A 13,343-nucleotide genomic window follows, 5' to 3' on the forward strand; every position below is an offset into this window, starting at 1 on the left:
GCAGCGTTGATTAGTTCAACAGGTCCACACTTTTATCCATAGTCCTGCAAGTACCTTATTCTCAACTAAATTACTAACGTCTTTCAAAATTACTCATGGAATCAGCTTTTCAAAAACAAAATGCTCAATTCCAACAGTTCAAGTTCAATATCATTCTATAAAGATTAACTCAAGTCCTTTTGGCTAAACGTGGTGCAAGCTGGGAGTTTCGAAATGCAGTTTATTCTGGGGACTGCTGATACTCTTAGAGGTCTGGATAAAGTGGCCATGGAGAAGACGTTTCCACTAGTACAAGACACTAGAACTTGAAGCCACAGCCCTGGAAGTGAATGGACAATCCTTTAGAACAGATGTGAGGAGGAATTGCTTTAGTCAGAGGGCAGCTAATCAGTAGAACTCACTGCTGCAGACGGCCGTAGAGACAAGTCATTGAGTGCATTTAAGACAGATAGGTTCTTGATTTGGTAAGGGGATCAAGGGTTACAGGGAAAAGGCAGGAGAATGGGGTTGAGAAACATATCAGCAACAAAGTGCTGGTGGAGTAGACTCGATGGGTCAAATAGCCTAATACTGCTCCTGTATCTTAGAGTCTCATGGGAGCCTGCAGCTAGCTCAGTCAACAGTAGATACTTTTCATGGTAGTGCTTCATCACAATTCATCACAACATCACTGTTAAAGCATCAACATTAAAAATGCAAATTTGCATGGGAGAAGCAGATGTCATCTTAAAATTAAGCAGTGGGCTAAACTTGTTAAGTGTTGCAAGTCCATTTGCGTATTGTTTCAAGACAAGAGATCCACAGAAAATAAATCACTGCTTCCGTGGAAGTAACCACAAAATCTCATTATTATTATACCTAAAAAGATACACAATTTTTAAAAAAATTACTGCATTTTCATTTACTTACAAGTTGAACAGCTTTATTAATAAATTAAGAAGGTATCCTCCCATCCCCATAACTCATCTGACAAACTAGTTGTCTGCAATAGGGAAATTCCCAAAGTCATACAAAGAGATACATCAGAAATTGATAATATTTAAAATCAATATAGTAATTAGATTACAACGTGCATCCTGTTCATATGATAGCTTAATTCCATAAGTCAATAACATACATGATTCCTTGAATTCAACAAACCTAATCTAGAGGAATATAATTAAGTTTCAGAAATATCCCACTTAGTTATTATAATGGATAAATTTTGCTTGACTTTGATTATTTGATTATTAACTGGAGTGATTGATAGCTGGGATAAATGCTGAAATACCAATGTGTAAGTATACCTCCAACTAAACGTATGTAGCATCATGTTACATCAGGAATGGATTTGAGTTTTAGAAACAAATTATACAAATAAGGCCATTCATACAAATTTCAAAATTCACAATTGCTGGTAAAAATCTAAAATGCTGACTGAAATTAACTTCCAGCCAACTTTGTGTTTAAGACAATATACCTCTGATGTGTGCAACTGATTTTAAATCGAAAAATGAAAGCAACTGACCTCTTTTTTTGCCTCTTTACTTGGCTCAATTTCATTGTCAAGGATACTAGCTGCATTTGCACTGGATTCTTCAATCTCATCACCACTGCAAAGGATGACAACTTATAAATGAATCATTGAATATCAGAAGAAAAATTATTCAACAGTCTTGATCAAAAATGAAAAGTTACCTCAATGAATACAGCATGATTTTAAGCTCTGGGAGCGCATGTTTTTAAAAAAAAAATCACATGAATGTAAGGATCACCAGCTGCCTATCCCTAATCACTCCCAAGGTGATGGTGATAAGCTGCTTGTTTTTTTAAAAAATTGCTGCAGTCCTGGTGTGTAGAAAACCCACAATGTTGTTAGGGTGTTCCAGGACTTTGATCCTACAACAAAAAAGGAATGATAATACAGTTTCAATTCAGGATGCTAAGAGAACTTGCAGGTCATGACATTTCCATGTTTCTGATGCCCTTGTTGGTAGAGGTTACAGATTTGAACGGTGCTGTCGAAGGTATGTTGGTGAATTGCTGCAGTACATCTTGTAGTTGGCACACATTTCCTCTAACTTTCCTAAAGGCTGTGTGGGTCTCCAAGGCATAGCAACTTCTAGTCAATGCCACGTCCAATATGCTGACCCTGATCACCATGCAAAGAACTTCAGAATGATGGCACAGCATAGAGGGAACGGTGGGCATACTGCCACCACAGTGCCAATTGTGGAGTGAACGAATGCTGAAGATGGTGGCTGAGGTGCTAATTAAATAGGCTGCTTTATCCTGGATAGTGTCAACCTTGAGTGCTTTTGGAGCTACAACCATCCAGGCAAATGGAGAGTATTCCATCTCACAACTGCCCTGAGCCTTAGCAGATGGTGGATAAGCTGTGGGGAGACAGGGCATGAATTACTTGCCACAGAATTCCTACCAATCTGATTACTCATGGCCACATTATGTACATGACCAGTTGCTTTCTGATTGACAGCAATCCCATACTTTGTTGGATGATTCAGTAATGGTAATACTATTGAATGTCAAGGGGTAATGGTTAGATTTTCTCCTGCTTGAGATGTTTATTGCATGGCACATGTGTGGCACAAATGTTACTTGCCACTTCTCAGACCAAGCCTGGATTTATCCAGGTCTCAATTCTGCTTCAGTATTTGGTGAGCTACAAATAGTGCTGAACATGTGCAGTCACCAGCAAATATCCTCATTTCCGACTCACGATGGAAGTCATTGCTGAATCAGCTGAAGATGGTTGGCCTTGGACACAACCCTGAGGAACTCCTGCAATATGCCCTGCAGCAGAAAGGACTACCTCCAACTATCACAAGCATCTTTCTTTGGACTAGGTATGTCTGCAACCAGTAGAGCAGTTTCCAATTCCCATTAACTCCACTTTTGCCAGGGCTCTTTGATGCAGTCACTCTCACCTCACGTCACCTCTGGAGCTCAATTCTTTGTCCATGTTTGCACCAAAGCAGTATAAGGTCAGGACTTAGTAGCACTGACAGAACCAAACTGAAAATCAATGACTAGGCTATTGTTAAGTAAGTGCTACTGGATAGCACTGTTGATGAGACATCCCAACACTGATGAGCACAAATTGACTGACAGGGTGATAAATGGTCATGTTCACTTTTTAATATTAGAAAAGTTATGTTAATTCAAATATATCCATGCAAAAACAAAATCACACAAAATGCACTTTATTTTGTTTAACTCAAAAAAGCATAGGAACAGGAATAGGCCGTTTATTTCAAATTCTTCCTCAAATAGCTATGATTTTTAAAATTTGAATCTGTATTACCCAAATAGGTCAAATTCAATTAATTTTGCCAATCAATTCAGATTCAAAGTCTACTCATACAAGGCAGTGGTACAAACTTTCTTGGCTTGAAACTGTAATAATTATTAAAAATTCAGAATGTGGCCTGTTATCTAACTAAACATTAACATTAAAAACAATTAGACCAATACCAACACACCAATGAGGGAATTATATTATGACAGAGAATTCAAAACAGAGAATTACGAAACTTCTGAAATCATTGGCCAGATATCTTAATTAAACACTGATAAAGATATCCTCCTTTATTTGTGCACTCAAGGAGAATGCAAGCTTTCATCAATATGAAACAGTACAAGGACAAAACCTACTAAACTTAAATTATTCCTTGCAAGTCTATATTATCACAACTGGGAGGAAAAGAAAGCTGCCGGTAACTAGGAATTCCTGGATGGCACAACATATTCTTTATTTTTAATAAAAGCAATATGACCTGGAAGAAAGGATGATTGGAACTCTAAGGAAAATGCGCATAAGTCTGACCAAAATATGGCATCACAAAGCAGAAGGGTCATGGTAATAGCTGACAACTGTGGAGCTCTCAAGAATACTTGTAGGTTAAAGTAGAATCTGTTGCCAGCTTACTTTTGGCACTACTAACTCATCCAGATGGCAAGGGTAGCAGCAAGTGCAATCAAAATTTTGAAGCAACAAAGTCAAGTGTTCATTTGCAGGTCTTTGCCAGCATATGCAACATTTGAAGCTATTTTGTAAAGTTGAGTCTTGACATTGAGATCACTGATGTTATAATGGATAATGCAAGATATCTAGGAATCAAAAGATGCAATTTAGCATGCTAGATACTGAGCAACCCATCTTCACTACAATGGCCACAAATTTTAAGATAATTGAGAGAATTTGATGTTCCAATGGAACTTATCTTTGCATTTACCAAGTATGAATGAATTGAATCTAATTGCTGGATTTTGCAAAGTGACTGAAGTTTACAAGCACTTCAAGATGAGCAGTCCAGCGCACTTTCCTAATTCTTATAGCACCGCCTGGTTGCTTTCAGAGCCCACTTAGTGTTTCATGGGTGGAAAATCCAAGAAAAAGTGCTAAATTGCATTCTCCCTTACCACCAAAAAATCCTTTGAATTAATGGGAGTAAAACTGCATTTATATGTTCTTGTTGGCATATGTCATACAGGCAGGCTTGCTCACTGAGCTGGAAGGTGCGTTTTCAGATGTTTCATCACCATACTATGTAACATCATCAGTGAGCTTCTGGATGAAGCGCTGGTGGCATGGCCCACTTTCTATTTGTGTTTAGGTTTCCTTGTGCTGGTGATCATTTCCTGTGGTGATGTCATTTCCTGTTCTTTTTCTTAGGGGGTGGTAAATGGGATCCAAGTCAATGTTTGTTGATAGTGTTCCGGTTGGAATGCATTCTTCTAGGAATTCCTGTGCATTTCTGTTTGGCTTGCCCTAGGATGGATGTGTTGTCCCAGTTGAAGTGGGCTCCTTCCTCATCTGTATGTAAGGATACTAGTGAGAGTGGGTCATGTCTTTTTGGGACAAGTTCATGTTCATGTATTCATGATGTTCACTTAGGTAGTCCCCGAGTTGCCAACAGGTTCTCTTCGAGTCTGTCCCCAAGTTAATTTGCACGCAAATTAGAATAAAACATAGGACAATGTTAAGCAGCTGTTGGTAAGCACAGGAAATATTCATTTATCAGTTTTTAAAATTTACACCCAAGCATGGGATTGTTTGTAAGTCAGACTTTCATAAATCAGGGACACAGTACAGGGAAACTGAAGTCATTTTTCAAAACTGTCAGTTTTGGGAAAACCATTACTTTTAAAACTTTTATTACGAGCCCAGCTCATGTTATTGCTGGGCAAGTCAGATCAGATCTGGCTTGGCAGATTTTATTGCTTTTTATTTAATGGGTTTATGTTTCAGTGAAACAAAATCACACAATGCTGCAGACTGGTTTGAACATTAAAACTAAAGTTACTTTGCAAAATAAACTGAACGTAAATAAAATAAATCAAAATTCATAAAATACAATTGGAAAGATTTCACAAAGAAGAGTAAAATGCGATCTCTTCTACCCCAATACCGTTATTTTATGGATTCAGAGGGAATTTGCCTTTTCCACCACATCCATAATTTAACTGCTCCTTCCAATTCCTGATCTTAATCAGTCACACAACTGAGCTTAGACTTGCTCAGTTTCAAATAACACCTTCAGGGTTCTAACCAAACTTATGTTCTGGAACATTCAAGCAAAACCCTTCCACTGAGGTAATCTATCTCTGCTCTTACAGAAAAATGGTCTTACATCTGACTCCCACCAAGGGACCTCTGAACTGAAACCAAAATGTTTCCAAGTTACGGGGGTCTTTCCTCAAGGCAAAAAAAACCTCATTCTTCTAAGTTGAAAACAAGCTAATGCTTTTCAATATTTACTGTCTAATCATAAAACAAGGCAAACAAATTCCCATCACCTTAAGAACCCCCTCATACTGGTTTAAACAAAAACGGCTCTAGAAATACTGACCAGTTAATTATTAAACTCCCTCATGCATGTAAACCAAAGCAGACATGCTAATGGCTCAAAATACAAACTGAATATTTATGTGCATATCAATCTCACTCCGATGTCACAAAGTTAGTTTAAAAAAAACAGAAGTCAGCTTTTAAAAAGAAAAGTACTCTTCAATTAGGAACTGTTATAGAAAATTATTTCTAGGGAAAGAAGAACTACTTAATTTTAAAAGGTTATCTTTCATTTCACACTTTAGATACACGTTAGGTACAAGTAGATTTAATATTTAGGCATATTTGCCTCAGCTACAAATTGACTGGCGACACCTCCTTTGCCAATTACCCACTTTCTAAGTTGTATCTATTTTATTTAGAGAGCAAACTAGCAAACATGCACACATCATTCTGAACTATTTACTTACTGCAGTGTTTTACATCAGATATCAAGCAACGTATCTTTCCTGCTCTCCAGCAACTTGTGCCATACAGTCGAGTTGGTGTAGCAATATTTACCTTCCTTCCTTATCTCTTTTCATCTGCTTGCGAGCATGACGATCCATTACACTGGTCTTGGTCCGTGTCTTCTTCCAAGAGTAATAGAACTTTACCAGACTAGCTATGGATTTGTCAGGCAACTATGGAGACACATACGGTTAACAAGTTTTGCAGAAAAAAACTACATTTTAAAAATCCACTTAGTGTACCTACCTAATCAAACAAAAATCTATATTCAGTCAACGGCTATATTTAGGACCATGATAGATTTTTGAGCACCAACATAATCAAGGAGTATGACAGGAAAGGGGCGGTTGTTCATTCATCATGGTACCAAATAGCAATAGTTTAAGGTTTGAATGGTCTATTACTGCTCATGTTACAGAAATTTATAAAAATATAAATGGAAGTGATTCATTGTTCAACAGATAAATGTATCCTCTAACTAAACTACTGGGTCAAACATGGAAAGACTTATGGTTCAATCTCTATTTTGAGCTACTTTATTTCATTTCAACTTGGGCAGCAGCAGCAGTATTACAGTCAGGTAGTCTTGGTGATCTTATGTTTGGGTGAGGTCAACCACAGTTTCTTCTCCAGTGACATCTGTTAAAGAGATAAGGTTGAGCATTTCATTTTAATGTCAAACTGCCCATCAACACGCACAATCCATGTTCTTAATTGAAAGGAATATTCCTTTGTGTAAGGGTACCGAATAGTTCTGGTTTGTTAACATGGATACTACCTTTTAAAAAAATATTGAGTAGACCAGTTAAATGTTTGAAAGAGAACTGAATTGTATTTTGGAGAAATGAACTAGATTATAGAAACATCTACGCAATGAAAACTCATCCTTGCATATGAATTTTTTTTTACACTGCAGTATGGGAGACATTTTCTTTTAAAGAAAGAGCCACCCATTAAAACAGGTATTTGCTTAATTAGATTATAATTTGGAATTAAGAGTTTAATGATGACCATAAATCCAGTCAGTTGCCAGAACAACACACCTGATTCACTAATATCCTTCCTTTAGGAAAAGGAACTGCCACCTTGCCTTGCCTGGCCTACATGTCACTTCAGATTCACAGCAATATGGTTGACTTTTAACTGCCCTCTAAACAGTTAGAGATGGACAATAAATGCTGACCTAGTCAGCAAAGCCCTCATTCCGTGAATGAATTAAAAAATTAACATTTCTTTAAATTTAAAAAAAAACACGTCTTGTTGAGATTCATTTCACGTAACCACGTAATTTTTGCTAGTAAATTTCTTGTCATATGACAAAATGGAAGGTTTAGAAAGAACAGTGATAAATGTCACTATTCCACTGTAGCTTGACTCTTATTTTGTGGAGCAATACTAATATAAATGTAGAATCACGGAATTCCTACAGTATGGAAAGAGATTATTTAGCCCATCAAGTCTGCACAGATCCTTCAAAAAGGATCTTACTCAGACCCAGCCCCATAGAAGCATTCAGGTGTAGATATCTGTTGTCAGATGCTGGGTCAGAATTTTACACTTCACTGAGATACAAACTAACAGATAAAAAAAGACAGTCTGCCTACTTCCCAGTTTTTAAAAATTCAGGTCTACTTTGCAACATCTTTACCAGAATAAAAGAAAACAATCATTTCCTAAATCCCATAAATACCTATAGTCACACTCCACCAGTTATCTTCAACTTTTATTCAGTGCATTCACCAATATTTTAAAACCGTGGGATTTTAATGGCCAAGTGATAAAATTAGTCTGTTCTAATTCACAGTTTTAGGCCTAGCTATTTTCTACTGAATCATATGGTTAAAAACCCTTCAACAAAACAGACAGAATCCCAAGATTCAGACTTAACGTTTGAAAAGTTTCACAAAAGTCCCACCTTATCTAAGTCTCCTGGTCTTACCAGACTGCTAGACTGCATAGGGCTGCTTTCTCATGAGAGATTCTGTTGGTGGTAGTTTAACTGGAGGGTCACCACCTCAGGGAAGGGGAGAAGTTAAGAAGGAGTGTCCTTCATGGTAATCTCCGCTGGTGCAGGAATTGAACCTATGCTTTTGGCATCATTCTATAAAATAAAAATACTTGGATTTCTATGAAAATAACTAATGTCATGACAGAATTAAAATATATTCTTTGAACATGGTTGATCTGCACATTTTAATAACAGTGTCAAAATAGATAGGATTTTGCCCTCAGCGTTCCATTCACTAACCCTGGCAATTCATATCCTGCAGCTACCGCATTCACATTAAGATGATTTAATGGTTAACGGAGTAAATCTAATCCAAAATCTGAAGTGGAATCCCATTCGGCAGATTGTATTTCTCTCAAGTCATCTTCTGACAACTCCTGCAATCAACTAGGCCCTAGGTGTAAAGGACCCTTTTCTCTGGGTACCAGCCTATGAGGTTGAAAGAGGGGTGCACATGCTCACAAGTATGCACATCATAAGCAGGCCTGCATTACAAAAATAAAAGCAACCTTTTGACTTGGAAGCTGATTGCAAGGATCTTGTGCCCTAGCATGAACAATGTCCTGCAACCCAAAGCAAGCATATGCAAGACAGTCCAAGTTAACCATGAGCTACACAAGCCTGTTGACACTGCCATTCCATAAGAAACCAGATTAACTGACAAGTGAGGTGTAATCAATCTTTTACCAAAATGAAAAAAGTGTATTGAAGACCACTGTGGTACAAACTTCAGTGAGTGACCAATTGGCACAATCAATTAAATAGTCCAAAGCAACTTTAAGCACTCCCCTAAAGCTATGATCTGATAGAAATGTAGCCAATACCGTATCTGCCTGCATCCAGCATCTCAGAAAAAGAACATATCTATGACACCCTAGATGACATTCTGAGGAGCTGTCCAAATGGGAAGAAAGCTGGGTAAATTCAATGCACATATTGAAACAGTGATACAATTGTGGCACATTGACCTTATCTGACACGTTGCATGGCCAAAGATAACATTCAAGAGATTCTGGTGTCTTAAAGCATAAATGTCAAAAGGTTAGTACGCAGCTACAGCAAGTAATTAGGAAAGCTAATAGAACACATTTATATGAGGGGAATTTAATACAAAAAAAGGTTTGATTAAACTACACAGGGCATTGGAAAGACATCTGGAGTATTGCGAACAGTACTGATCATCTTATTTGTCCAAAGGATTTAAATATGTTGGAAGAGCTCCACAGAATGTTTCGCAAACTAATACCTGGAATGGATGGGTTGTTTTGAGTTAAGGATAGACAGGTTAGGCTTGTATCTGCTGCAGATAAGAGGAAGAGACAACTTGATTGAAAGTTAAGACCCTGAACAGACTTGACACAGTTAATATGCAAGAGGAAATATCCTCTCCGTGAACATCTACAACTAGGGGTCACTAATTTTAAAACATGGGGTCACCTATTCAAAATTGAGACGAGGTGAAAATTTCTCAATCTCTTTGGAACTCTCTTCAAATAAACAGCCAAAACAGAGTGCTTGGATTTTTTAAAAATAAACTCTGGGGAGGATAGAATCATCGTAAGAAAGCAGATGAAAGATTATCAGGGGTATGCAGGAACATGGATTTGAGGTCACAATTAGATCAGCCACAATCTTATTAAATAGCAGAGCAGGTCTGAGAAGCCAAATGACCAACTCCTGCTACTTGTTCATATGGCATTCTTGAGCATTGTGTCCTGAAAGCATTCCATCACAAATACATTCTTTCAAGACAAATATTGGCACAAACTATCGTCATTCCACAGAGTCTAAAGAATGGCAATGAGATCTGATCAACACAGGATTGCACAATTTCCCAAATACTGTGCAACTAGGTAACTGTAGTCAGAGAAAAAAAAACAGTGGAATGCCCAACATTCCATTCAACGATGCTTGCAATGATGACCTGAAGGCCCCCAAACCTTAATTATTGAAGCTCACTGGGAAAGTGGTGATACCCACTATAGGCTGACATGTACAATCACTACCACCAGTGGCTACAGCACTTGGCAACAGCAGCCTACAATAACACCTGATAATGCCATGCATAGCATGTGTGGAAGAACCTACTTCTCATTGAATGGCCTCTTCAGCCAAAGGTACACCTGATTAAAATACCTCTTCTAAAATGGGGGTATTTCACACTCTGTCCATAATCTTCGTAGATGAAAAGACAGCAAATGTATCAAAGGTAGAATCAATAATTATTTTCTTATTTATAATGAAATGGAGGTGCAACTTAACCAAATACATTTTAAAAAAACACATGCAGCTCCTCTTTGTCACAAAATAGTAAATATCAACAAGTTCCAGTAGAATTATCAATTTAAAGCACTGGCTAAATGGTTGCATGTTTATTCAAATTTTCTGTTGAGGAATATGTACAGATATATGTACAGATACAATAACTGCGTTAGATTATGACTGGGTCATTCGAAATTCCTTGTGCGTTCTTACAATTGACATTTAATTGCTTGCTTAGGCCAAACACACAAGATTACAATTTGCCAGTTCAGTAAACCATGCACGCTTCCCACTTCTTTCAAAGCTATAAATTTTCTGAGTTGACAGCCTGGGTTTCAGAAAAGTATGATTTTAGACCATACTGTTGTATTGCTGAAATGATTACAGAAGTTTGAAATCTAAAATAAAAGTCTTCATTACTCTTGCCACTTTCCTGAGGACCTAAACATTTTACAAATGCAGTTCATTCACCAATGCTTCAAAAAAATATTCATCTGCAATACTCGATTAATTATAGTGGTTGGTTTTTCATTGCAGGAGTGATCATAGTGGACCCCAGTCTGCCCTAACTAATGCACACTCCCAGCAATGATCTTTGGATAGTGGCAACTGAGCAGGAACACCAGTAATACAAGGGATATTCTTGCTGTAATAGATGAAAACAACCATCTCAGGATGTAACATTTTCATTAAAACTGAAGAATTTAAACAGGATTTTAAACAGGATTTTAAACAGGAAACACCGACTTCATGGAAAACTCTGACTAGACTATGCATTTAATGATAAATTAATAGTGCTAAATGCCATGCACTTATCATACTACAGTACTGAACAAGAGTCTGCCTGTCTAAAGTTCAGATTCTTATGCAGGGAGAGTACACTACAATGAATGAAAACGAAAATAGCATCTCTGCATGAATTATATAAAATGTTCTCTTTTCTTATGTTCAGCATAACATGGTCACTAAGTTCCAGCAGGCTCAGGTTATGGAAGGAAACATACATGGTCAATGCACAAGGTGTAACTTAAGGTAATTACTGTGTGCAATTTAAAGTATTCTCATTTATTCACTTTATTTGAAAAGGAATTTAAAATTAATTCACTTTTTCCTACCATTTGCTGAATTCTGTGGAAGGTTTTCCCATGGAAACTAAATGCTTGTTCAAAAAGGACCCGGTCCTCCACAGTCCACTCATCTGGAAATGGTGTGAAGTTTGGAAGGTCAGCCAAAGACTTCTCAATATTGTGTTTGTGCCAAAAGAGCATACCTAAAGCCTATAGAAAATTCATTATGAGTGCAAATAAAATCAAGACATTAAAATTAGATACAGTATATGCTAAGTCAAGACAGAACTGGAACAAGATCTTAAAATGGATAGACAGGTGGCAGAATAGTTGCTGAAATTGACAGGCACTCAATTACCCATCTGCATGAACATGACATAAGAGTCTGGTCATTCACTGGTACACACAAAACCACAATTTCAAAGCATAAAAGATTCCTGCGTCAGTCATAGCTCAAGCTGGTAGCATTCTCACTTGCGTCCGAAGATTGAGAGCTGAAGTCCCACTCCAGGGCAAGAGCACTAAAATCAAAAGTTGGCACTCTGGTGTATACTGAGGAAATACAATAGTGTAAAGTACTGCCTCTGATGCGGGATTTAAACAAGCCACTTCTACATATACAGCTAGATTCAAGATTTTGACAAAATGGCAGACAAGTTATCCTTGTGCCCTAGCTAGTAAATGTTGAAAATGTGTTGCTGGAAAAGCGCAGGTCAGGCAGCATCCAAGGAACAGGAGAATCAACGTTTCGGGCATGAGCCCTTCTTCAGGAATCAGAATCTGCAGTCCTCACTTTCCCCTAGCTAGTAAATCCCTTGATAAAAATCAGCAAATGCAGATAACGTGGTTATCACACTGCTGCTCCTGGTGGGAGCTCACTCAAATGGTCTGCTGCATTTCTTGCATTACAACAGTTACTAGATTTCAAAAGTATTTCATTGGTTTTAAAGTGATTGAGGTCATCAAGTGGTTACAACAGGTGCTATATGAAATGCAAAACTTTATTTTATAACTTTCATCCAATTGCTGTGAACTAGATAGCTCTAGCTGTCACCTATCAACAGTTGAAATACAGTATTTTCAATCTAGAAAGACTCAACGGAATGGGGACGGAGTCATGAACAAAATGTGAGACAGTAAGCAGAATAAAGAACAGCTCTAGCACTCTAAAACTCCGAGACACCAGCTTCATAACCTGCAGTGAAGCTGAACTAGCTAATTAAATGAAATCAAAGGTTTGTCACCTTCAAAGTGATTACTTCAAGCTCTTTACAGAATTGGCTTATTGAACTAAATTTTTGTAGTTTAATGTATTGGTTCGAAACTAAACAACTTATTATAATATAACATTTGAAAGGAAGTTAGCCAAGATCAATCCTTTTAGAAACTGTAATGTTAATAATAAAAAACACACATGTACACACACACAAAAGCACAATTGTTCTCATTATTCAAGTTACAGATTTGGTTTCAAATCAACAAGCAGTAAAACTTCAAACAAAAACTGAAGTTGCTGTGCAGGTCTGGTAGCATTTGTAGACAGCAAAACTGAATTATAACGTTTTGAGCACAATAATCCTTCATCAGAATGGTCTGTGCTCTGATGACGGGTTGCTGGACTTGGAACGTTATAACTATTTTTCCTCTGCACAGAAGCTGCCAGAGCTGCATTTCACCAGCACACTTATTGTTTCAGATTTCCAAC

At 37.5% G+C, this 13,343-nt stretch overlaps 1 protein-coding gene across 3 annotated transcripts in view; it reads right to left on the reverse strand.

Moving 5' to 3' along the window:
- rcor1 (REST corepressor 1) overlaps window positions 1–13,343 on the reverse strand; it is a 124,449-nt gene that overhangs the window by 16,052 nt on the left and 95,054 nt on the right. For all 3 annotated transcript variants that reach the window (XM_060829250.1, XM_060829251.1, XM_060829249.1), the window contains exons 5-7: window positions 11,687–11,848; window positions 6,353–6,474; window positions 1,508–1,592 (exon numbers count right to left, since the gene is read on the reverse strand). In XM_060829250.1, coding sequence (XP_060685233.1) covers window positions 1,508–1,592; window positions 6,353–6,474; window positions 11,687–11,848 — 369 coding nt within the window. The remainder of the gene's footprint in view (window positions 1–1,507; window positions 1,593–6,352; window positions 6,475–11,686; window positions 11,849–13,343) is intronic.

This window comes from Hemiscyllium ocellatum, chromosome 8 (genome assembly GCF_020745735.1).
Source record: "Hemiscyllium ocellatum isolate sHemOce1 chromosome 8, sHemOce1.pat.X.cur, whole genome shotgun sequence".
Lineage (NCBI taxonomy): Eukaryota > Metazoa > Chordata > Chondrichthyes > Orectolobiformes > Hemiscylliidae > Hemiscyllium > Hemiscyllium ocellatum.